Source organism: Cygnus olor, chromosome 3 (genome assembly GCF_009769625.2).
Source record: "Cygnus olor isolate bCygOlo1 chromosome 3, bCygOlo1.pri.v2, whole genome shotgun sequence".
Taxonomy (NCBI): Eukaryota; Metazoa; Chordata; class Aves; order Anseriformes; family Anatidae; genus Cygnus; species Cygnus olor.
Window position 1 is genome coordinate 60,038,148 of NC_049171.1, and position 27,382 is coordinate 60,065,529.

The window sequence follows — 27,382 nt, forward strand, 5'->3', positions numbered from 1 at the left end:
AAACATCCAGTTTCAAAATTCACTTTTTTTTTTTTTTTTTTTTTTTTTTTTTTTTTTTTTCTGGCTTGTCCTAGGCTATGTCAATTTGAAGGTTGGCTTTTGGGGGCTTTTTGAGTTTAAATGTTTTTCTAGCTGTATTTGTGTAGGTCAAAGATTTTTCCAAGTCTGTTCTCTTTCTGAGTGACGACTCTCCCAAGACAGCAAATACAAGGTTTTTATAGACTTGTTTTCATGAAGTTTTAGTCATCTGAAGTCTGAAATTATTTAGGAGGAAGATGACCATTGTCAGTACAATTCACTGGACGCAAATCATAAAATTCAAAGGCAGACAGCTTCAGTCAAGTTATGCTTTGAATAGTATCATTGAATGCAAGACCGAGCAAATGGAAGGCAGGTAGGAAAGAGTCTTTAGCAGTATGCAATTCCCGCCCCCCCCCCCCCCCCCCCCCCCATTTCATGTGATTCACTGAGCTCAGAAGCTTCTGACGTGCTTCTTCTGAAGATCATGGCATTTCTCTGAATGTTGCTGTCATTCTCTCCAGCTATAGGGCCTAACTTCTGATTCATCTTCTGAATTTTTGACTTTATCCCTTTGAAGAGCAAAATTACTTGATAGAAAGAGGGTGATGCAACTGGTTGAACAAGAGCCAGCCAATCCACCCAGTGAAACCCAAGAGGAAATACACGGTTGATGGTAAGAGTGTGAAAAGTGACTAGGCAGGGATTTTCCTCCCCTTATCCACACTGGGTAGCAAAGAGGACCAAACACAGCTTTTGAACTTCCAGCAGAAAAGAGCCTTCAGCTTCCAAGCAGGAAGTGTCTCCATCCGCACTGACGAGCTTGAGAGGAGGGAGACAAACGCATCCTGTAAAAGGGTACTCTGTGGTGCTCGGTCAGCCTTCAAAGAGAACCAACCGTCCCAAGAAGCCAGAACCGCTTTACTGTGGTGGTTCTTTGTAGAACAAACAAGAGGGGACAGACGGGAGAAGTGAACTGCTGGCTTTGGTACCCGGACTCAAGTGGGTCAGTGCCCCAGGCCCCTCAGCTCCCTTTCCTTCCTCTGCTCCCATCAACGCTCCGCGGGCACAGTGAAGGTGCGGGGTCAGGGCACGGCAGGACGGAGCAGCCCCCGGGCTCTACAGTGCTTTGCCGAACCGTGCCGTGCCGTGCCGAGCCGTGCCGTGCCGTGCCGGGGCGGGCGGTAGCAGCGGGGCAGCCGGGCCGGCGCCTACCGGCACAAGTGCACGGCAGCGTCCGGGGCTGCGCTCCTCGCCCCGCACCTCCCCGCTTTCGGGACCGGGCTTTTCGGCAGGGAGGGGGTTACCTTTCCTTAGCAAGGTCCCGTCCCTTGCCAGGGAAACTTTCTTACGTGCCTGTTGCGTGAGAGGCAACTGGTTGCGCTCGCTGAAGTGCGAAGAGTGTTTGGCTTCTCCCGCACCAGCCTCCTCCTCCGTCTCCCCCACCCGCCCCAAGTCTCCCCTCCCGTTTTGCTCCGAGTTGCGCTTTATTTGTGTGGGGGGGGTGGGGGGGTGGGGGGGGGACGGGGACTTGTAGGGGGGATGTCCTGGTTTTGCCAGAGGAACAGTGCAAAAGGGGAACCTCGGCTCGGAGAAGGGACGAGAATAAATAAATAAGGAGCGGCCATAAAATAAAGGTAGCGGCATATCCCGGCGGCTACGAGAAGGTGAGTGTCTCCCTCCCGCCCCTCAGAGGTGCCGGGAGCCGCTTCGCTGTCGCATGTGCCCGTGTCCGTGCGGATGGGTGTGAGCGTGTGCTTGCGTTTAGGGCTCATTTAGCATTGTTTTCCGACAAAACAAAACGTTGCCGCGAAACAAGCGCCGTGGGAAGGGGCCGCGGAGCCGGCTCGGGCTGTGGCCCCGGGCACCGGGCGAGCCGAGCGGCAGAAATCCTCCCTCCGGTGCGAGCCGGCTGCCTTCCTCCCCACCCGGCCGGCCCCTCCGCGGCTGCCAGCCCCTGCCGCTCCGCCCTGGCCCCCCTTCCACCGGCTGCCACCGCACTGCTCCCGGCCCGAGCCTCCCGCAGCCCCCGGAGCGGGGCACGGGGAGCGGCAGAGGGCAGCCGGCCCCTACCGGGGGGCGCCCGCCCGCTCGTCGGCAGCGCCAGGCGCTGAGCTCGCCGGCAGCAGGCACGGGGGGTGCCCGAGGGGAGCCACCGGCACCGTTCTCCGTGCCCAAACCCCGAGGGCTGCCGGCCGCTGAGCTGCCCCTCCGGGCTGTCACTGCGGCCGAGGGGAGCAGCCCCCGCAAGGCCAGCGGGACCCCGCGCCCAGCGGTCACCGGCGTCTAAAGTTTCACCCGTGTTTGTGCGAGGGCTGCTCAGCGCCAGGGAGGCGCGCCGCTGCCCTGCCGCTATCCCGCGAGCAGGACTTGGAGCGGGGCGCTCGGGGGGCCGCCGGGACCCAGCAAGTGGCGATGTGAAGTGTCTGCTGCTTGCAACGCTCCCGGGACGCACGCCTGCCCAACCCCGGGGAGCGCCTCTGCTGGCTCGAATCTGAGCACGAAATCGTGCTAGAACAGTAAGAAACCAGTGTTTTCAGTTCTCCGAGGTTTTATTTGCGGGCGTGGGACACCAGAAAAGAATTGCTAAGACTAGAAACTGTATCCGAGGTAAACTAACCAGCAGTTTAGAGCTACAGTGAGGTATGCAAAGCAAGCATCTTCTCTCACCGTGGAGTAAATATTTTTTTTTGGTCTGACCTCAATATTTATTTGTTTATTTTTTGAAGACTGTACCTTGTATTAAAGCTGGGGTTCTTTCATTGTTTCATTTCCTTAACGCTCAAAAAGCAGTTTCCTAAAATTACCATGGGTTTGCCTTTTTCCTGCCAGTATTTCTCAAAAATGCTGCCGAGTTACAAATGTTTGCACACTTACACTATGTATCAGATTGTGAGTAAGTGGAAATACAGATTGACGTTTCTCTATCTTCTTCCTGTCTGTTTTGACATCTAACATTAGCTGGGCTACATCTTAAACGGTTCTTCCTGTTTTCTTTTGAAGTTTCTGGTATTTGCGTTACCAAGTGGTCTTCAATCAAATTTAATAAAACTAAAAGAGGAATATGTTGACTAACCTTTTAGGTACCTTTGTTCAGATAATGCATATGCACCTATAAATAGTTATGTATATATGGCTGTACTGCTAATGAGTTTAGTTGAAGGTTATTCTTGCAGGATTTGTGTGTATTACTGGCTTCGCAACACTTTGCAGTAGAAATTTATTCTGCCTCATGGATAATGCCAATGCAACTGATAAATTCTAAACAAGGAATTTAATGAGTACAAAACTGGTCAGTTCCCAGGTAACTGCAGTTTCCAGTTAAAATGTTTCAAACAAGGCAACTAGAAATCCAGCTATAGATAGTATCCTGTTGCATATTTTTAGCCTCTGATGCAAGCTTTCAGAGCTACTGTTTAAACTTTATGTGACTTTCATATATCGCGTTCTACTTTTTAGTCCTAGAATTAATCAATGTTAAGCACTGGAACTTGGTATGGGAAACGTACCTGGTTCCATGATGACCTGGCGGAGTTGCATAATGTTCAATACAATCTTCAAGTGTTAAAATTTAAACTACTTTTTCCTCTATTAAATATGAAAGTTAATTCATAAAGAAGAAAGAAATTCCTGGAATTTCTGTCAAACGCTGTAGGACGTAACTGTGAAGTTTTTATGTGTTATCTTTTTCTTTCTTGAAAGTAAGGATTTTATGAACTCGGGGTAAAACAGGTCTCCCTTTTTATAAGGAGAGTTTATTCAGCATACTTCTATATTGCAGCTGCTGATCATATTTCATAGAGCTGTTAAAGCACTTAAAACCTAAAATTAGGTACTGTCTGGTAGTAAATATTTCAAATCACTCCTTGAAGAAATAAATAAAGTGGGCTTTAAAAAGAAACATTTTCAAATCTATCGTCAAACAAAAGTAATCTTGCTTTGCTTTTACTCAAAATAATACAATTTCAATCTAAATCACTGTTTTCAACAGTGTGCATTTTTCTTAAGTTTTCTTCATCTCCTACACTTTTCTTTTAATTTTATACTGACTTTATTTGATATCATAGTATGCTACTTTGTTCAAGCTATGTTTACTGTGGCAACACTTAGATTAACAGGTATCAGATTAACTTCTAACATACCTGTGCTTCCAGTGAGTATCCTTATGATACCGGGAGCTGAAATGTAAGTTCCTTTGCTTCCTGTCATGAGTGTTCTTGTATGGCTTTTAATTGCAGAAGCTGTACACTTGCTTGTTTTCCAGATTTAAGATGAATTAATTTACAGATAAGTATTTGTATTTTTTTCTTGTTTATCTTGTTTTAATAATGGTTTTCTATTTGTCTTTCAGTTGAACATGGTTTACTTATGAGTGGTTTACTTATTCATTCTCATTCATTTTTAGTATTGTCAGGATTTGCAAAAAGAATGCAAACACAGGAGTGTCAGACTGAGAGACATCTGTTGAGTTTATCAAGTGTTTTTTAAAGCTTTATGAAATTTCAGCACTAAACCAGGTCTGGTAGCAGAAACACTTCTCTGCTTTAGGTCTTACTTTTTACTTGTGAATCCAATGTTATTTCTGCTGTCTGACATATCCATAATCTTCTTGCCATTTTGCTTGAGAAAAGCAGTGTTTATGTTGTGCAAGTGGAAGAAAAGTTTTGATACTTGTCCATCAATTAAGAGGTTTACAAGTAAACTTCTAATATGTAGTATTAAGTTAATATGTGATATTTTCCTTTTTTATATTTAAATATTGTGTAAATGTGTGTTCAACTTAACCTTTCTGTCATTGAAAAGCGCTAATTGATCTTGCTGGCCCTGACATAATAGTATAGTTTGATATTTGAAACCATTCAGCTTTGGCATGGCCCTTTAATCACCCCTGAGATTTCAGAGCAGGGTTCTGCTGAAGGCATAAGCTGCTACTCTTTTTGAAATTAAATAAAAATGGTTATTAAAAATAAATTCTCTTTACTTGCTTTTAAAGTCAGTAGATGTTTGACCTATCCGCTACAATGCGCTACAATATACATTAAAAACTTTCTGTTCTACTTATGTGTATTAGGTGACATTTTAGATGTTACTGTACAGAAATCAGATTTTTATGAACCTTTTTTTTTTTTTTGGCGAAGTCCACACTTCTGTGTTGCACTGTTACTAAATCTATCATTAAATCAGAAGTGCTTAAAGGAACTTGGATGCACTTTGCAGTGCAAAGGAACTGATATGAAGAGTGCTTATCTGTCAAGTAAAGAATAAAATTTATTTGAAAAGGCAATAAAACTTACATTTCAGTCCACATTGTAGGTTGTAATATTGCCAGAAGGATTCCTTTTGGGATGCCTGTATTATGGGACCCTGGTGAAAAATATTTTAAAGTGGTTTCTTCTTAGCATCTCTAAGCCCAAGAAATGTGATGAATAGGTGGCCCACCTTTTGCTTTAATAGTAAAAAGTAAAATTACTTTGATGATTGATTACCCTATATCAAAATGCATCACTGGGTAATCTCACTCACAGGGCTGTCTATATGCTAGCTGTCAGATTTTTGAGCAAAATATCAAATGCTAATGGCTGTCTGAGGAATACTAATGTTTAAGCATTTTATTTTCTATTTGTTTTAAATTTCTTCACCATAAGGGAAGATTACCATAAGAAGTGATTATCTTCAGAACTTTCAGAGATTCATATCCCAGTGAGATTAGTATATATTTCGTCTTAAGCTATTACACTCAGGTACTGGACTAAATTCTGATATGGACTGTTACTACAATGAATTTTTAAAAGCCAGATTTTGGAGGTTTTCTGTGCCTAAATTCTTGTGAGGGTCTGTGTCCCTTTTCTAGAATAAAACGAATAATTGGCAATTTTTCCTTAAGCAGCTGTCCACAGAAGTACAGCACAATGAATAACATGTGTAGGGTTGTTTAATTGTATGTAATTTAAGTGCTGTCTCTGAAGAACAGAGTCTGTCTGGGCCGACTGAATACTGTGTCTCTGCACTGGGGTTGCCTCCTGAACTATACAATTTGACTGATTTGGAGCAGCAAACTGCAAAAAGACCTCCCATATGCAAATTATTCACTTATGGAAGACTAACTCTCATATAGGTGATAACTTTTTACTACTCATTTAAGTTAATACATACTACGTTTTTTGGCAACATTAAAATTTACTACTATTGCGACGTGACTCAGTGTAAGTTGACATTGTCAGCAGCATAAAGAATTACCGCTGCTTTTTTTAAAAAACTGGGTAGACACAGCAAGTATTCTGCTCTTGACACATACATAATTAAACCACAAAAACCTACATTAAAATACCACGAAGGGTCTGATTTAACCCACAAAAATAAAAGAAATACAGAGCTGAGTTTGCAACTTTTCAAATAATTCTTCTCTATGACTATGTGTATGTAACTATTGAAATCAATGCTGGTGCATGAGGTAATTGGAAACTTAGCTTGATGTTTTGTGCCAGATCCTTTGCTGTTGCAAATTGAAGTAGGAATGTTGAAATTACTGGAGCGGTCTCACATTATGCCAGATGAGTATCTAGTCCTCTATTCTTAGAGCAGTCTGTTATTTTTTCGGGTATTGTAGTATACTTTGTATGTGTGAGATCACATGCACAGAGGAGTAATCCCACAATGCTTAGAGAAAAATAGAGGAGGGCTAGGTAAAAAAGTCAAAATCATACATTCATGTTTTGCTTTTATTCCCCCCCTTTTAAGGCATTTTCATACTCCTGTGTTAGAATATATATGTATATATTTTTTTAATAACACTTTATAAATGACCACAGAAATATCTTTTGCATTAGTTTTATTCCTGAAAGTGATTCTGTTAGAAATGTTGTCAATTGACTACATTCTTTTAATTCCTTTTAGGCAACTTTGTTGCTCATGGAACTGAACAGCCAGATTGCATTTACTCAGGGACATTTCATGAATGCTAAGTCTATTCAATGAAAGGTGTGAAGTCAGTTTAACATGTTAAATCCCACCTGGATGTTCCTTTTTATTTACTGCAGTATATTCCCAGAGAACTGCAGAAAATGAAGGTCACCGTGCTCCCACGTGAGAGCAACTAAACAAGACTCGGTATGCTTCAGCTTATGCATACTGACGTCACACTATATGTGAGGTCTTTCTTCCAACTCTCCTGAGTGTCCCAGCGCAGACATGGTTTCACAAAAACAGGCATAGCTCAGACAGATTATGCACATTTCCCCTGCCAAGTTCTAGCAGTGCAGCTCAGAGTCAGTCTAATGTTCCTGTTCTGGTCATCTTAATACAGAGAGCTAAGGAGCTGGAAACTAACGGGGCTGAACAGCACAGAGGTTTTACAAACTGAGTAATGGTATTCTGGGAAAGGGTCTCCAAAATAAAATTTTCAGGTTACCCTGAGGCAAGATTTGGAACTGTGGTAGGTTTCCAGAGTGGAAAGATTCAAATGCTTTTCCACTGAGCCATCCCACATGTCTTCCCACCCCACAACCTTAATCTGGTGTGGTAGAAGGAGCTGTAGTAATGTTCATGTTAATTTGGTTATTGCACCTTCTGAGAAGCATTTTTTGTTCAAAGCATGCTGAGCTTGCAGTGCAGCAGTATTGCTGGTAGTCAACTGCAATGAGAAAATAGCATCTTTCACCTTAAATGGCCAGCTGTGTATTTCCTAAACATTTCTGTTAGCTATTTAGATATGATTTGGCTTGCTTTCCAATTCTGTGATTAAACTATACTCTAATTTCTCCAAGGACTAGCTGAGTAGTCAGCAGATTTTTGGTTTAAGACACAAATGAAACAGAAGGAGCTTAATCCTTGACAGTTGTTGTGAAACTACCCTGCTTGTAGTCTTAAATCTACATTCAGGGAGTCCATGATTTCAACTGTAGCTAAAGAGATGCTGTCAAATCAGGGCTAAGACTCCAGTAGATAGACTGTAGGGTCTGTAGGAAGAGGAGCATCTGTTTCCTTTGTTTTCATGGTGCCAGTTCACTAGGGGCCTTGGTTGGTACAAGCAGTGATACCAGTAAGCTGCGACTAGTTCATGTGCGTGGCTGACTGTACCTGAAGTTTCTATGTCTATCCATTTTCTTTGGCAGAGCACGGAAGAGTGTGAAGCTGTGGTTTCTCATTCGGTGGCAGTGCTTCTTAAGCAGCCCTTACCCCTCCTCTGCTGACCACTCGTTTAAGCTGGATCCGTTCCTCACCATGGTTCACAAACAGCTGTGCTGGCACGATGCAAAGGTCGGAATGAGTGGCAGCACCCACGCTGCTGAAACTGGCACTGGTGCTGCAGAAATACTTGTGGAACCACAGCCTTGGTTACCTAATCTGCCACCTCTATTAACTGAAGTGCGGGGTCAAGTCTGTGGAATAGGTGGAATTTTTCAGAATGAAAACATTGTCTATAAAAGCGATCACTTGATACTTAATCAAAAGTTGTCATAAATGTGTTCTTAACTAAAATTAAAGTTACTGCAAATAATTTGCTATACGTGCAGGTTAAAACAATGGAGAAAGTTTAGGTATCTGTGAAGGGGATGGCTGTGATGTTCTCAGAGGAATGCAGGAAATCAGATGTGATACCAGAATACATAAACTTTCCAGATCTAGACACTGGTGCCCAAAAGCAGCGCTCACGAGGGAGAGGCAGAGTGTAAATGCACTAGCATAAAATGCACTAGCAGGAAAACATCATCTCCAAAGCCTATAGCATTCACAGCTGGTTGTGTTCTTTTACCACTATTCCTGTGGAAAGAGGTTGAATAATTTCTAAAATATGGCCATTACTTAGCTGTCACTGTAGACAAGTGCTTAATTTATGGCAATGATTTTTTATTAGTCTCCACTGTCACAAAGTATTAACTTACATGCTATCACGTTCCAAATGCCTTTTGTAAGTTGTTCACATATAACACTGAAATGTGCATAGTATACCGCATCACAGGCTTATGAAAACTTGATCATGCCAAACTAGCAATATTATTTTTGATGTGAGTACAAGTTCTAGAGATAAGAGTGGTGATGTAATACAGTTCTGTAAGGTTTTTGACTTGACATGACTTTTTGCTTAATAAACCTGAAGGATACAAAACCAACTCAACATAAATGAAATGGATTAAAAAGGAAATTAAATATAGAGTTCAAAAATACTTACTTGCTAATGAATCTTAAAGGAGGGCACTATTACACAGAGCCTTTCAGGGGTTAGTCATCAAATCAAAACTAACTACTGTTTTACAGGTGATACAAAAACTAGTAAGATTGTGTGAAGTGGTGTCTTTTATTAGATCATTTACTGACCTAAGAGAGAATTTCTTGCAAAGTATGTTGTACTTCTGTCAATAGACTGCAGTACTGCTACTACAAAGATTGAGGGAAGAGTAAACAACAAAGAGAGCAGAGTGCTGATAGAGTCTTCTAGCTTGTTCAGTAAACTCAGAACAAGCAGACAGTTTGTGCTTCAGTATAAATCAGCGGTTTATTTAAATAGAAAAAAAAAAAAAAAGAAACAAAGAAACAAACAAACCTAGAGGCCATGGCAAATGATCAGATTAGTGTCAGAGACAAAAAAGGAATGATAACTGTTTAAACGAAGAACTGCATGGAGCAAGAGGAGTGACATCATCTGCATAGGTAGTATGGGTGCATCTACTGTTGGAGAGCTGCAACCTCTTCTAGCTTTAGAAAGGAAGCTAGAAAAATGGAGAAGACCATAGGAATAATTAAACAATTGAACAGCATGTCTTCCAGTGAATGATCATAATTTGACCACAACTAGCAAAAATCTAAGTAGGGAAAAGGCAGTGTCAAAAACGTAGACTGCATGGCACTTTTAATATTGTTTTAACATTTTCTTTGTGATGTACAAAGATGGAACATAAGAGTTTTGCTCCTTTTCATTCATTGCTTTCTGATTGTTTCATTTTAATTTGACAGGCTTGGTGCTGCTGTCAAGATTGGATGAGTAGTGATTGTCCTTACCTTGGGTATGAAAACACCCAAGGTGGGTGCAGGAGCAACCGGGGGGATGCTGCCAGCTGGGAGGCATGGGCGAGCTGCCTGCTCCTTCCTGCACCCAGATGTTCTGAGGAAGCCTAGCTATTGTTTGGATTTCTTCTATAGCTAGCATTGCATACTCATTGAAGCATGAGACTGGTGAATACAGCATTGAAAGTGTGGCGTGATTTTTAAAAACAAATAAGATGTATAGATAGCATGCTGTCACAGCTTTCATTTTCACAAATGGTTGGATTCTCTGGGTTAATTTGATGTATAAAACTGCTGATTGCTTTTACTGGAGGATGTGCTTCTTTTTAAGTTCTCCCAAGTGATAAATATGGTTTCTGTTTTAAAAATAATCTTTATTGTTAACTTATGCTATTTCTGTGTCACAAGGTGATTTATTGATTTATTTATTTATCTATTTATTTATTTGTGTGAGAGGTAAATTTGACAGATCTTTTGGGGAGAGGAAATCATAAATAATTAATATTTTCAAGTTGACAGTGTCTCATTAAATATTCTGGCTGACCAAACATAGCTTTTTTCTTTCTGTTTTCAGTGGCTTGTTTATAAGGAAGTGAAATGTTTTATTTGGTTTGTTTTCAGCTACTTTCTTCAAAAAAGAGAGCCAAAATGTCTCAGAAATTAACAAAAATAGGCTATGTAGTAAAAAATAAAATCCTTCCCCTAAAAAACTCTAGTTGTTCAAAACATTGAAACGGCCAGCTGGTAGGAAAATAAATCTATTTTTTTTTAAATTAAATTTATAAACGAGTATTCATGTATGTGTAGCATCGTTGCATTATTTATTATTATTATTTTATTATTATTATTATTTTTCCCTGAGGATCATCTTTCCTTTTGGTAAGGTTTGTGTGGTTTTGAACTTTGATAAGTTTGAAAACACTACATGTAATTTTTTTTGCAGACCAATTTTCCTTTATTTTTAGGAGAACACAGTGGGGTTCTTGATCAGATTTGTTTACAAATTGAGTCCAGAAGCAGTCTTCACATTTGTTTTATTTATTTCTGGCTGAAATAACCTGTAGTTGATTAATCTGGAACGAGTCAAAAGAGCTGCATGCTTTATCTAACTGTTGGGAAGCCCCCAAGCATGAGGGGATTCGCAGCTCTGTTTTCAATCTTGGCAATTTCGCAGCATATTTTGAACTGTTAGGATAAGGGAGGAATGGCCGAGTTATAATTCCGCACTACAAAATTTTGAATGCTAGTCCTTGGTATTTGTTACACAAGTGTGGGATGGGAGTGGTAGGAAGAGCATGGGAGTCATTCTGAGATGTATTTGGGTACCAAACTCATACCCAGCTTTGCAAGACAAATAAATGCTGCACTGAAGCATTATTTTACCAAAAGTAAAGGAGACAAAGTGGTTGCAGTTGTTTACCATTTGCCAAGAAATCTTTCAATTTTCTTGACTTTTTACTTGTTTTCTTGTGTGATAATAATGGGACAGCAGGCTGATATATCATTGCAGACCATTGCAGTCCCTTACCTGTTTACTTCCATAACTGATGCAGAAACCTCTTGGTCTGTGTTGCCATGCCTTTTTGTCTTGAGGGTTGCTTTTAACCAGTAACAAATGGTTTTGTGATGCTTTGAGTTGCTTCCTACTCAGAAATATCTGATACAGAAAAAATCAGGAGCTGATTTTTTTCTTGAATAAAATATCCACAAGAACTGCACAAGCAGTGTTCTCCTTCAGGAAACTCAGTTTAAGGAAGAAAACTGCACTGAACTGACAATGGTACAAATGTTCACCAAAGATCACGCAGAATTTACATGACTGTGTGTAACGAATTCATAGTGACTGGCATGAAAGCCAATTATTTGACTGGAATTTTGAGAAGTTTTCAGTGTATCACAGTTTGGTGGCATGAATTTTGTCTGTTTCAATTACTGTATTTAATATCTGGCATGAATTCACATGCTCAGAAAGCAAGATATTAAAAAATAGCATATTATGTCCTAGTTAGAGCTGTGTAATTTTTAACAGGAGGGAGGAGATAAAAGGAAAGTAGATGAATATAGAGCTATAAACACCTAATTAGTGTCAAAGCTCTCTCCCCTGTTCTTAACATTCATGAAAACTCAGAGTGGATAATTTTGTTGTCTCAGGATGTGGAAATGGCTGAGTTGTGTTACTGGGACCAACCAAACACCCTTTCATTTCCAGCAGGAATACTGAGCAGACCTTGGATTCCCTGTGAATCCGAGCCTCAGGGTTATTGTCATCCTATCATAGAAACCCAGATTTGATTTTTACTTCCTTTGTTTTTGTGCTGATAATATCTGGCATTGAACCTTGAAACTTACTAATTTGGATGTATGGTTTTTGTATAGAATAGAATATACGTTGTATACCCAGCGTAGATATGTGCACAGTCTTCTGCACATGCATGCCAGGTAGAGTGGAAGAACAAGAATGGTGAGCAGTTCCTGAGGTGTTCCTACACGTCTTCCTCCACCCAGCCGGTACACTGACACCCATGCAGTTGAGTCTGAGGTGAGGGCTCAGTGTCACAGAGGAAGTGGCCACGCTCATTATTTGTTCCTCAGTAGGTCCTGCAGATCCCTCCCGTGTCTCCTCCATGCAGCCCAGCAGTCGGGAGGTGCGTGTGGGCACTCATCCCTTCCCCAAAGCCTACTCAGGTTGTGCGAGTTGCTGTATGAATTCCTGGTGTAATTTTGATAACTAAAAACAAGGAATAACAACGCGACTTCTCTATTTAAGCATTCCAACGCTAAATGTGAATTCCTGCAGTCCCAGCAGGATGTAGAGCCCAGCCAAGAAGCTTTGCCTCCACCAGGGGCCGCTGGACGTACCCATAGCTAAAATAAGCTACGGCCTGGGCATGGTGCGCCAGGCTGGCCACCTGCTGCGGGCCAGGGCCTCTGACAGAGGGATCTCAGGGCTTTGGGGGTCGCTTGTGGTTGGAGACATGTCCAGCTGGGGGCCAGGGCCTCTAAGAGAGGGACCTCAGGACTTTGGAGGTCACTGGTAGATGGGGTTGTTTGGCCGGCTGGGGGCCAGGGCTTTGGGGGTCACTCGTGCCCTGGGCATGCTACAGGGAACTCTAGAGGAAAACTTCAGAACTTCTCTAAGGGTAAAATCCTCATTCTCAGCAAAGCAAAAATTGGCTGAAACCATGGGGGTACAAAGAAGGCCTTATCTTATCCTCTAGAGATGAAGGCCTTAGGGGAAAAAAAAAAAAAAGAAAGTATTAGAAGGGATGGAAAGAGAGGCATTCCATATTTCTCTTAATTCCCTAGATTGTGGAGAAAGGTTTGTTTCTGTAACACAACAAGAGCTTTCTGGGAGGCGCGTTTCACCCACCTTGATTTCAGGTGGTGGGACCAGTTACCTCAGCTAAGCCTTTAGCAAAATTTCAAAGCCACTTCTACCTCCTGCAAGGATCCTTCTGATAAAAAGGAATGCAGGAATAAAAATGTGAGAGCTAAAATAAATAAATAAATGTACTCTGTACACTGTATATATTTCTCTCCACCTGGCAGCTTTCCTCAGAAAAGCAATATGTGTTTAGATCCTACTGTCAGGATGGCTTTGCTTGCCTTTTTATCTGTTTATTAGATTTATATTTAAAGTTTGTTAATCATTTGCTCTCCCTTGAAGTTAGATATAAATGATAATATTTCTTACTGTTTTTTTTCCACTGAAGAATTGTTTCAATTAAAGTTGACATTCCTTTCAAGAGGATACAGCATAAGAGAAAACACAGAAGCCTGCAAAACTAAAAAATAGTTAACCATGGGAAATATATCAAGTAACAGCTCTTCAGAAATTATGTTAGGAGCTGAAATTTCATTTTGCCTTACAACATAAGAAGGCTGATCTACTCTCTTTTTCTACCAAAACAAGGACAGACAATGATCTCCAGTTTTCAGAAAGCCTTAATGTTATAATTCCATTTATTTTAAATGTGTTAAATTAGTATGGCTTTTCTTATTTGCTTGTCTGCTAACAGTGAATTTTGAAGAAAGCTTGGTTATAAAGCACATCACTGTTATTTCTCATCTGGAGCATGGATCTTTCTTCTTTTCCAAATGTGATACTAATAGAGACTGAGAAAGCAGCATGTTTTTACTGTACAAAAAAACTTTTTTTTTTTTTAACTATAGCTATAGGCTAAGTTGATATTCTATTAAATCAGGATTCAGTATCCTTTTCTTTTAGTTTATTCTAGGTTCTATTTTATCTTATTTCAGAGCAGACTGCAGGTGATATGCATGCAGACAGCTAGAGGAAAAAATGCTTTCCAGGCAGGAAATGCTTGAATGTTAGGCAGTGGCTGTACCATCTCTCTTGTTCCTTTCAAGAAATTAATTTCTTGGGGGAAAAAAATGATCATGAAATCATCTAATTTAGTGAGATCACAGTGCATATGCACTACAGTTTCTTGCACTGATTCTGGAGCAATTAATTTCCTCGTGGTCTTCATGCATAACCTTTCATAGTGCCATATTTTAGGTATGTTCCTCCTCAGATGTTTTGTAGCAAAGGCACAAAAAAAACCCAAAACCAAAACAAACAAACAAACAAAAAAAAACAGACAGAGGCTTGCCTGAGGCTGGGGGAGTTCAGACCCTTGTGGCTGTGCTTATTTGTTCACACAATGGCACCTTACTGTGACACTTGCTGCATATCTTCAGTTGCAGTTATAAGCACTACATATTTCTGCTATCACAGGTTTCTGAAGTGGAGAACTAGAAAATGAGAAAATATTCTGTTTGTGAACACTTATCACTTAACATTTTGACTCTTAACCAGTCCATGGCCATAACAGAAATGATTCTTTGTGGCTACACATTGTGTTAACTACAGCAGCATCCTTTCTGTTTATTCTCTAGACTTATTATTGACACACTTTATAATGTAAAAGCAATATAGTAAACTTGACTGGTATTGCGCAGCTCCTTTACTATACAACCAGAGCATAACCATGATATAACCTCAATACAGGTTATATAGGTTACCTCAAAGTAGGTGTTCTGCAGTTGAAGAAGAATTAAAAGAATCTGACGATGTTCCCAGTGTGGGATTCTCATTCAAAAAAATGTTGATGTGGTAGAAACTGAGGACACTTCCCCCCAGCTATTTCAAGTGGCAAGAGCAACTTCTAGTGGAGCAAGAGAAGTCTTTCTTGCTCCTTTTAGGTTACGGTGAAAGGAACTAAAATTTTCTTCTGATTTCCAAGGTCCTCTTCCAGATGAGGGACTCTTGTTGGAACACAGTCACCCCATCTGGCTGAGTGGACAGCCTGAAGCAGGCTCAGAGACGCTTGGGAAATGCCTCATGCTTTAAGGCTGTTTTTTAACCTGTGAGTTCCCAAGCTTAACATTCTGTTTTGAGCTTGGGAAAGGTACAAGACATGAGTTTTTTCCACATCTCTTATGAAATAAAATTGCCTCTGTCAATTGTTTATTTGTTGCAATCCCAATTTTCTGTTGTCAGGCTTTTGCCTGAAGAAATCACTGTTAGGGGAGAGACTGTGTCCTTGCTGTCTTGCATTTTCAGTCATTTACGAAGTGGTATGCCAGAGATCCTTGCGTAGGGTTTTGGTTTTGTTTTTTTTTTTTCTTATGGGCGTATCTTTGGGAAGAAACACATGTTTCTCCTCATGGTGGAGTCCTGGAAGTTGCAGTTTAAATTTGATGAAGTGTTTTATTCCCCCAGATAAAAATAAATAAATAAAAAATTATATTTAAATGCATTTGTTGATGAGGAAAGTCAGGAATCCTTCTAATTAAGACATTTCTTAGAAAGGTAAAATTTTTATCTGGGAGCATAAAACACTTCATCAGTTTTAAAGCCACATCTGTAAGGACTGGATCAAGAGCAGAAACAGACATTTTTCTTCATTCTGGCTTGTCTGTGAGTTTAAGACTTTTAACAACAGTTTTTAAAATAGTTAAAAACAGTTAGAAACACTTGCAGTATAGCAGGGATAAGAGTGCCCTCCCTCCCTCTGTTTTTAATCTGGTTCTCTTGATGGGATAAACTACAAGGTTGAATTGGTAACTGGATTATTGCCTCATAAAACAGCACGAGGTTACTATTATCCTTTAATTTTATATCTTTATTAGGGAGTAATGTTGGTCTTATTTAAATCACTGACTTCTCTAATGGTTTTTCTCCTCTTTTACAAATTTATAAAACTAAACCCTAAAGGATTTGGTCTAAGTGCAATTGGAATAACTGCCATTATAAAAATCATTGTGTTAGCAGTTGGTTATAATCAGCAGCTTTAGCTGGCCTCAAAATGTAGTAGAATTTAGCTGTTGATATCTTAGACCATTAAGTAGAGTGCTGATAAAACTGTAAGTCTGAATTTTATTTTATTTTATCTTTTAAAAAAAGCTTCATTTCCAGTAGTAGAGTATTTGAATATTGAGGCAGTGTGAAGATGAACAACAGAGCCCTGAAAATGATTATACTATTGCATGCTTGTGGGAAGATATATTTAACACATGGTGTATTTATGCAAAGGTTAATACAAGCTTGTCTTGCAATTCAGTGAAGTCATTTAAAAAATTCCTGAAGGTCAGCCTTTTTTAGAAGAAGGCTAATATAAGTGGCATATTTAATGATGCATTGCAGTGGGATATGTCCACTTGAATTCTGGGACACAGCTTACACATTGTGGGTGACACATGGGTTCTTAATGGTAAAACTCCTGTTGGACTTACTTAGGTCAGGATTTATTTAACATATTGATAAACTTTATTTTTTAAGGAAAAAGGTGGCATGCATCCATTGATTTCAGTGTGCTTTGGTTAAGCTCATGATTACTATGGAAAGAGATATGAATGTGGCTGTCTGTTATGGTGTGGTTCTGTAGCTGGCTTTCATAAAGAAAGTGAGGGATCAGTCACCGTCTATGAGCAACAGTCAGACTTAGAGCATTTTCTGTTTGAATGCAATCCAGATACTGACTTGCAGTCAGTAAACTTCAAAACTGGTCAAACAATTTGTTCTGAATCTTTTATTTTACTATGAGTGCTTGACCTTTTTTTTTTTTTTTTTTTTCCTGCAGGCAATCTTACTAATGCAATAACGTGCACACACTTCAAACTCCTAATTAAATTAAAACAGATTTTATGTTTAAGTTCTTTGTGGAATATTTTAGCATTGGTTGTGAAAATTCACCTTTGTGTTTGGAATTGCCTTCTTTGGCAGGGGCTGATGAGTAATGGCCTGCTACAGGAAATCCCATGTAGAACTGCTTTCTTTCAAAATATCCGTTGTTCTCTCTAGTCTCCCATCTTAAATATGCCTATACTTAGTGTTTAAAAGAAAGCTTTCAATTCCCCTTTTGTCTCAGCTGGACAAAGAGAACAGAAAATTTTTACAAATACAAGGGTGTTGGCTCCCGAAGCCAAAAACTATGGGAGGTGGTTACCATTGTAGTGAAGGCATCCTGGGTGAAGATGTCTGTGTCTTGAATCCCTTTGAAAGTGAGAGGAGATTGAAGCCATTTTGAAAGACAGAAGTTCTTTGCAGCTTTCTCTTAAGGTGAAACACATACCACAGGATTTGCTTGCAGTTGGTCTTTTCCTTATGTAAACAAATGGCAAACTTAATGAAATGCTGATTAAACTTTTTCTGAAACTTAGACAAGAGGGAAGGAAAACAGGAGCGTGTAATCCAGGATTGATGGGAAACTGGAAAGAAAATAGATTGGGGTTCTAATTCTGTATGTGTGTGTGTTCTAGAAAATATCTAGTGCAAAACCCAAGGAAATTTGGGGAGTTAACACTTTGAGGATGGAGATATGGAAGAGGCACTTCAGACCAAGAGGAGAGGTGTTCGTAGGTGAATGCAGGGAGGTGCATGGAGATATGGGTGGAATGATCTGGAGCTCCAGTGCATGCAGACAGAGCTGTAAATCATTTAAGCTCAGATAAGTAATGGTTTCAATTATGCAGGTTGGAGATAGCATAAGGTATAAGCACTTACTGGTCGAATTTAATTCCAAGATGTATCCGTAATATGTTTATGTTATTGGAAATACTCCCAGTAGCTCCCAATTTCTTGGAGCACCTTGTTAATAAAAAAAATCCAGGTAATCTCAGATTGTTTGGGCCGCTTAATTTATGCATTTGCATACCACGATGTGTTTTGTTTTCTTTTGAATGTAACACCAGGTTTGATTTATAATTTTATGATTATTTATATATAAAATATCCCTGACAAATGTTTTATTTAAAATTATGCAAAGTGTTTGTTACTCTGAAGTGGATCTTTTCTGAGAATGGAGGTTGTAATGTAGTTGTGTGGCTTTGTAGTTAAGGTTACTGTAATCATTGCTATGCAGAATTCTTAGCATTGCCATATTTAAGATCTCAATATCTGATGATAGTGATTCACCCTATGAGAGTAGGCATAGACATGGTAGACAATTAGGCTGATGTCTATCATTTAGCACATTGCAGGGAGCTGCTTGTTATAAACCACTTTGTGTATTTTATTTAATCCTAAAGGAATTTAATGGACCTTAGAGAGGGGACTTCATGCTGATAATTGCATAATAACCTTTTCTGCCAGACACTTCATGACTAAGAGGTTATCATTAAATGTGTATTAAGCTGTTTTGTTCTGTGTTCTGTAATTGTCTCTCTAATATGTCCTCCCAAGGGTTATCCTTTGTTGTCTACTTAAACAGCTGCCTGTATTAAACATTTTAGCTTTTCCATTGGCTTGTTTTCATGGCTATTTTTTCATCTAGGAGTGGAAAAGTCATTACTTAAATGTGTTTCTGTATCCGTCTGTGTATTTTAGATAGCTTCCCAAAACAATACTGGAGGCATTGAAACGTTTTATATGAAATGAGGCTTCGTAGAAATCAATGGGAACTTTGCTGCAGATTTTAGTGGAACCACAGCCTCAGTTAGGGTGTTTGTTTATTGCAGATTGCATTAGAAGTGAGGGCCATGGACTAACATGTTAAATTTTTATCTCTTCTTTAATTTAGACCAGTGAGCTGTAAATTGAAGGGAAGATAATTTCTGCTTGTGGTGGAAAAGAAAGGTGAACAACCTCCATGGAAGACTCTCAGGATCTAAGTGAACAGTCAGTAAGTACAAATGCTGTTAAAGTTAATGGAATAAATTGAACTCTGTTCAAATTGTGTATGGAGGGATTTTACTTCAGATTTGAGAATTATAGTAAAATCTGGCAATCTTACTAGTAAGATCTTACTAGATAGTAAGATAGTATCTTACTCAGATAGTAAAAACTTCTGTGCCTCTAGATTCAAATATTTTCTTAGTTCATATATGAAAAGAGTGGTTTTAATCTTGCCTTTTTCCTACTGGAAGATCACAGTTATACAGGATTTTGCAGAACTAGATTTGTTGGAGAGATGATGAATATAATTGATGTACACTGGAGGAAAATAAATATTAAACTATTGCACAGTGGTATGTCTTGTTCAAATAACTGTATCAAAATGTGTATCTGTAGTGGCCTGCCAGCTTTGCTAAAGCAAGTGTTACCAAAAACACGAACAAGAAATGTCAGGTGATTGACTGTTGAAAATGATGTCCATGAGTTCTTCTAGGGCTCTCTTGGCTTTCAAGAGGATTGTGAGAACTGACAGTGTATCTTCCGTGTCACAGGGAGATGCCCTTTGTCACTGATGAAATCGCTGGGAAAAATTGGGTGGACATTTCTTCTACGTGTTTTCTAATTTTTCCTTTCCTTTAAGGATGTGGTCTCCAGGCTTCTTAGCCACCAGACTGCAGTTCTGAGGAGGCAGTGTTCTCTGATCAAATTTAAACTTGGCTGGGCTTGCCGTCCAAAGTATTGGCTTTGTTTTTAACGTCTTAATTTGTAGCGGTCACAGCGCTGGCAGATTTTGTGAGCACCATGTTCCCCATGAGTCTCAGCTTGGGTTCGGTGTAGTAAAGATCAATAAAGGGATTTCATATTTCTATTTCTGACATGCTGAAAGAGGTTATCCATGTAATAAACTAGTTTTAATATCTTTTTTATAGCAGAGACTTTTATATGTAACACAAGTGCAAGGAACTGAGAAGAGCTTGTGCGTGTTTTTAAAATGTCAGTAATTTTCTTTAATAAGAAGTACTTTGCTCCTGACTGGGTAGTTCCTATCTGAGACTTTATCTTGGACTAGAATTTTATAGCTTATTTAAAATGGGACAGAACTGGAAAGTCTTAATAGCGTCTTAAGTCACTGTGGTGGCACTACTCAGGACAGCTGCATGTATTTATGTACTTAATAGTTCCCAACCAAAACTTTAGAGCATGTAAAAACTACATGGCTTCATAATTTAATAAAGTTTTATAAAGATCATAAAAGATTAAGCAGAAGTTCTCTCATAGTCTGTGAAACAATTATTATGTGCAATACACATAGTATGGTTATTAATGGGAAGTAGATGAGCCAGTTTAGCTTAGTGCAAAAATGTGTTTTCATAGCAGTTAAAATATTTTTGCACCACTGGATGCCTGATAAATGCATACTTGAATAGCCATTTCATTGCCTTATCGTAGTCTAATCTCTAGTATTTTTCATAGTTATGACATAGTTTTATGCTAATGTGAGAACAGTTTTGCAGATTAAAAATTGAGGTGACATATATGCTATATTGCATATAGATAGCAAACACTACTGTTAGTTTCACAGAAAGTAGTGATTTAAGGCAGGAGTTTATTTTTCTACCTCTTTGCTGAACAGTGGCAGAATTTCAACATAATGGGTGGGAAGTTTCCCATTTCATCATCGCCTTCCTCTTAGGTGTGCACCCAGACTAAGGTCTAGCCCAGGTGTTGGGCGCTATCCTGAGAAAAGCAATTGCAGTGTGAAGCCTGTCTACCTACAGCAGATACTGAGTTCCCCAATTCATAAGCCTTTTCATTGTTGTATTATAGTTGAACTCTTCTCACAGCCAAGTTTTGAAAAAAAAAATAGTGTTTCTGGCTTAGTTCTTTAAAAGCCACAGGGCAGGACTGGAGGTTCCAGGTAGAAAGAGGTGTTCTCTAGCCAAGGCTTTGGTGGCTTAAGCTCCAGGAAAATATCAGATGTATATGCTACACACCTTCTTCTTGTACTGCTATGGCATTTTGTAGTGGTTAGTGTGTTTTGTACTGGTTAGCTCTAGGCAACTCCTGTTCATCATGCAGGATTTCTGGTTTTTAACATGTCCAGGGAATCTAGGCATTTAATTTTGACTTCAGGATTTCTCTCTGGGAGCTAGGTGCATAAGATTTAGATCATGGAAATTCTAGGCGCTTAAGGGTCCAGCCTCTGCTGGAAGCACATTAGATTGTGTGAATAAGCATGAATGCAAGACCTGTGTTCAAACTTGTGCTGGCATCTTGCCCTGAATATTCTAGTCCATAATTACTTGAAAGACTGCCTGTCTCTGCAACTGAGATAGTTTAGAAGGTGCTTGCTGTTAGATAATATGTTTGATGGACAGATGAGTTTTCTGAATAGAGAGATTCCTTTATTGAATTAATTTCCCTGAGCAGTCTGTTAAGAGCCTTTCATTCTTGGTAAAGGAGTCCAGACACAGTTACTTCGAATAGTTAAATAAAGAGGCTGATTTTCAAGTTTTATTTTAAAGAAAAGAAATTATGCTAATTTCTTCAAGTAAGTAGTCCTCCTAAGGTATAATGTAGTGTAGTGTACCTTTGATTCTTACAGTCTTTTCCATAATTCTGAGATCACTGTTCTTGCTCTCATTCAAGTTTTTGTTGTTTACTCTCTTTTATTCTTTTAAAATAAACTAATAAGAAACAATTGGTTCTACAATTCCTATCCTTAAACTGTGTCATGATCAGTGAAACTCACATTATTGTAGCTATGAGCAATTCCACAACATCCCTGTTACCATATGAGAAATACATTCCCCTACTTTTGTCTCCAAGTAGTGACTGCATGACCACATGCTGCTTCCTTCAGCAGTCTAAGTGCACCCCTCTTCTCTGAGCCCCTACAGGAATTGCATCTGACTGAAATGAGCAGCTGTTGTGTTTTCTGAGATGCCTGCTTGATTAGATATAAGATATACACCATTTGCTGTGTTATGTCACTAATTTATTTGTTTTTCCTATTTTTATTTGTAGTAAACTCCTTTCCCCTGCTACATTTTAAATTTTTATGTACTCCTTGCCAGCTTGTCAGACAGTAGGGCCTCAGTATAGTGAGGAATACTTTGTGCTTGCTTTCCTTTCCCTTTTCACTCCCAGTCCTGTGTGGCAGAGGTGGAGGAATCTGTTCTTCTAGATATTACAATGTTCAAAACAAAGTCAGAATCAGAGCAGGGCTTATTGTACTTTAGTTTTCCTGTCTCTTTTTTCGTGGCCTCAGAGGTAAAGAGCCGTATTTTGAACAGCAGGAAACTGATGCACGAGGAGGGATGGAATCGATCAGGCACAGTTCAGTTCTAACTGGGTTCCTGCAACCAACAGGGAATGGGCTGTGGTGGGGCTCATCATTCAGTGATGCTGTACCTCTGGGGGTATTGTATCCTGAAGAGTTCACAGTTCCCTTTTTCTTTCCAAATTCAAATGCACAACATGCTCGGACATCCATGCATAGGAGGGAAAATTGAAGTTAATTGGCAGAAAGGTTCAATTTATGAGTATTCTGAAAGATGAGGAAGAAAATAGTAAGACATGTACGTCACAGCTAGAAGAAAATAACCAAATGATACTTTCATATTCTGATGTGATGTCAGTCACCATGTGCAGGCTGCTACTTATCAAGTGAAAGAACAATTAAAGCCACATAAATTGGTTTTACGGAGACAGATGTAACTATGGAAAATGTAGTTTTGATAACTAGTTGCCATATATTCTATATACAACATATTAAAAAACTGTAGAATATATAATGAAACACATAAGATTTTATATTACTATTGCTCTCCTTCAAAATAAATATCCTGATTTTTACTAAATGCTAACTAGAGATACTTTTTCAAAGGGTGCATATTAAAAATTCTTCTATTTAGTTTGAAAGAGGAGAGAAAGAAATTTACAGATCTTGTATTTATGAAGAATACAGAATTTAGGAAAAAAATGTGTTTTTATTTATTAATTTATTTTTAAGATGGAAGATATTTAATATTTTTAAGACTGTCAATGTTTAATAAAATTATAAATTATGTTTAGGATGGATAATTATTTATTGTGTTTTGGTATAGCAAACGGAATTTTCAGAACTACAAAAGTTTTAAACTAATTATTTTATATTCTTCTAGTCATTATTTGCTGTTCAATCTGTATTAGTAGAAAAAAATAATTTGGCTGCTAACTAGCTAGTTTAGGGTTTCAAAGGACCTTATTAGAAACTGATGTAATTTCATCCTCTGCCCCTTTTATATAACAGTGTGCATATTTAGATTACTTCATTTTAAACTAGAATTAAACAATAGATTGCAGTTGAGTAGGACAGGACACTAGCAGATGTGAGGCTAAAACTGAATGAATCGCTTTTTTCATTTCTGTGAAGTCTGGGCAATCATCAGCATTGTGCACTGGGTAAGTTACTTGGTTTTCATCAGATTATGCAGATCATCGTATTTGTCATTTGCATTTATATTCAACACGTAGTTGGAGTCTTTCGGATTGTAATGTTTCTGTGTTTTTTATTTATTTTATTTTATTATTTTATTTTATTTTATTTTATTTTATTTTATTCTATTTTATTTTATTTTTTTATTTTATTTTTTATTTTATTTTATTTTATATTTTATTTTAATGTGTGAAGGTGTCAGATGCGATCTTCTTGCAGATCAGTTTTCAGGTGTAGCTGGTTCTTTGTCGCAGAGTCCCCACAGTTACAGCTTTCGGTGAGGCTGTGTCCTGTCGTAGCCCGCTGTGTTTGTGCAGCCTTCTCATGCCATGAAGGTTGGAGCCCTGGGCTTTGGCTGAAACTAATTTAAGTGAAATGAAAAATATTGTAAACTCTCTTGCCTTCTTTTAAGTGTCAGTCTTTTAAAAGACTGTTCTGTATTACATCATAGCATGCTGTGGTTCTTATCTCTGTAATATCAATGTTTGTAGCACTTGGTATATTACAAGCAATTCATCTTGCCAAATTACAGAATTGTAGAACTGGTGGTTGAAAGGAAGCTCTGGAAGCTGTCTTGTCTAGCTTCCAGTAATGAATTGCTGAAAATATTTCATTGTTATGAAAGCAATGAGCTATATTACATATCAGTATGCAAGTACCTTCTGAAAAAAAAAAAAAAAAGGATTTAACAAGCAAAAATAATTGCCTTAAATGATTGTTTGCTTTTAACAAAAACAATCATTGAAGAAAAATGCTGTAACTGAAAGTCAGATAAAGAAAATCAACACATCTTTCCAAGGTATGTTTGAGACTGTTTTTAAGAATTGCTTAGATATTTTATTACCCCCTTTCTAGAGACACGGAAACTCACAGAAAGATGGGTTGCCACAGATGGTCTAAAATGATCACGCATTGTACATTGCAGAGGATCAAGAATAAACTGTAATAGCAGGATTCCTGGACTGTATTCAAAGAGGAAAGTACAGAAAATTGAGGGAGCTGAATCTTTCCTGTTCCAACAAACTTGGGGTAGAAATGCCATTGTTGTTCTCTCCCTGTTGTCAGACCTTTACATAGAAATCTCTGTGAACACTCAAATACTATTTTTCTAATTGCTTTGCCCTTCACCATTTCAGCATGCTGTGATTTCTGTACCATAATCTACCAGTGATAAGTTTGAAGGCATTTTTCCAAACTACATTAGTGGTTGTGTATGTGTTTTATTTTTCCCATTTACTGTTTGCAGACCAAATCAGACAAAACTCAGAAGCAGATAATGCATTTTGACAATCAGAATAAACTGAGCTGACTCATGTTTCGTATGGGTTGCAAGTAATTGGAGAAATACTGTTTGGCATTGGTCAAAGACACAAATGTTCACCATTGACACACATGTAATAGAAATGTGTATTTTTTTCAGAGTTAATTAAAAATATAATTTGAAAGCAGTTTTCTTTCAAAGCTAATTAGTCAATGTCTTCAAAAAAATAGCCAAGAGAATACAATAGAATGACATTTGTGGCTTGTAACCTTGCAAGACAGGGTAAGAAGTGGGGTTAGCAGAAAAACAGAAATGTTCATGTTATCGGTACTGTCACATCTCCTCTAGTTCAGCTCTCCACCTGTCTTCTGGAAGATGTTACTAAGTCTGTATCAGAGGTTTAAATGGAAAGGCATTATATGGGCTGTTTTTAATAACAAGGGAAACCAATAAAAGAAGTATGTTCTGTTGTCACATACTGTCCTTGGTGTTCTGACAGAGACTGACACGTAGCTGCTATACAGTTTGTTATGACTGATATTTATGGCTCTGGAGAGGCCCCAGCTTGGAATTTTAGGGATAAAACTACTTGGGAAAATTGCTACCTCCATCAGCTATATCAGCTTCCCTCAAAGTAGGTACACATAGGGCTCCAGGGTGCCTAGAGTATCGAATTCCATATTAATGGTGATGTCAGAGCTCTGATGATATAAGGACAACAGGGGAACTTCTGTTATATATGAACAGATTATACTACTAGAAAAAAATGGAAGAAACTTGCAGGTACCAAACTTCCCTTCAGATCTGAAAACTGGGCCAATTTAGACTTGCTTTGCAGCTTCAAGAAGGGCTCACTCACCTAAGAAAATGTATATATGCACGTGTATGTAAGATTTGGAACATATCAGCCAGTATTATAAAAGCTACTACCCCTCCATATAGACGTGCTTCTCTGTATTAAATCATCCAATCTGACAAACACATTTCAAGCTTTGCAGCCAGATATTGGATGCAAGATATGATACTTGTTCAAATATTTAAAATGCCAAATTTATAAATTCTGTACTTTTAATTGATTTTAGTATTGTGTTTTACTTCAGAATTAGCCATGAAATTTCCAGTGATGTCCATGTCAGTCCTATCTGAGAATGAAAAATAAGAATATTATAATTTCCCTAGGTCAGTGATTGTGCATCAGCTTAGACTTTTGACAGTGTCCACATGATGTTACCATGTCCAGAAATACTTTCTTCTTCAGTAAAAGGGGTCAGAATTCTGTTAATGCACACAAAATATTTGACAATATGACAGTGGATTAGCCCGTCCATTTTTGGTATGACACTGTTACACTCTAAGCCTTATGGCCTAGTCCTTTCATCTCAATTAAATGACCATGTCTACATTTTTACGTGACAAGTACGTATTGCACTGAACATGTATTTCGTTTAGTCTTATTTGATTACTGTAAAAGCCCAGATGCAGCAGTGCACTGAAGAATGTGCGGGACTTAAGGGTGAGATTAAGCCCATTGAAATCAATGGGATTTCTCATGTGCTTTAAGTTAGGCATGTGCTTCAATACATTTCTGAAAAAAAAAAAAAAAAGAAACAACTTGGAAATACAGTACAAAATAAAAGCAGTAATTTCAGAAATATTTTATTAGCAAATACTTTTGAATGATTTGTGGCTAAGGATAATATTTGTTCAGCATCATATAACAGTCATGGTTTCTTTCTTCCCCCTGTAGTAACTTTTCTCTGTACTAACTTTTCCCCTCAGCATCTAAGTGGTTGACTTGCAAGTCAACTCTTATTAATAAAAGAGAAGCATGATAGGGAGAAGCTAAATTTTTAAACAATAAAATGACACTAGATGAAGAATCTAATATCAATAATGTATTTTACAAAATACATCTTAAACATATTGAGCACATCCTGGTCAACTATAGTCATAGACTTGTCGTCTTTTCTACTAGGTTACTTCTCTAGCAACTTGAAAAGTTAAAAGGGTTGAGATATTATGGTTAGAGTGGATGAAAATAGTTTTGCCATACTCTTAGATAAGGTGGAAGTTGTCCCAGAGGATCCTGTTGAAGAAACAATGCAAAACATGTATTGGTTATTTTGTTATTGATTTATTAATAACACAGTTTGTCTTCGGATTGGTTCATGCTCCCTGCTCCTGAAAGCAACACCTGATGATAGGTGAGAAAATGTCATCATGGAGTTCTTTGCAGTGACCATACTTTAGTCCAAGATGTCCACAGACTCAAATATGAAGCAGCATTGAAGCCAAGAGACAGTTTTGTGTTGGAATGTAACTTTCATAAAGGCAAATTTTGGGCGAGAAACTGAATTTATTTCAACCAAGCTGACAGTCAGAGTTGACTGACCAAGCTTTTCTTAAATGTGGCAACAGACCTAGTTTATCGTCTCTCTCTCTTCTTCTGTGTGTATATGTGTTAACTGCATCCTGATGCTGGCTTCATGATATTTAAAGC

The 27,382-nt window shown here is 38.6% G+C and overlaps 1 protein-coding gene across 11 annotated transcripts in view; it reads left to right on the top strand.

The window, feature by feature from the left end:
* Positions 1-604: 604 nt before the first annotated feature.
* The window catches only part of EYA4 (EYA transcriptional coactivator and phosphatase 4), a 157,988-nt gene continuing 131,210 nt past the window's right edge, over positions 605-27,382 (top strand). For 4 of the 11 annotated variants that reach the window (XM_040552733.1, XM_040552737.1, XM_040552743.1 and 1 more), the window contains exons 1-2: positions 605-1,024; positions 19,047-19,148. In XM_040552733.1, the coding sequence (XP_040408667.1) occupies positions 19,116-19,148 (33 nt within the window). In that variant the 5' untranslated portion in view covers positions 605-1,024; positions 19,047-19,115. Of the gene's footprint in view, positions 1,025-1,541; positions 1,686-2,245; positions 2,538-19,046; positions 19,149-27,382 lie in introns of those variants that run through there. The other 7 variants (XM_040552736.1, XM_040552738.1, XM_040552735.1 and 4 more) reach the window with 4 other exon arrangements.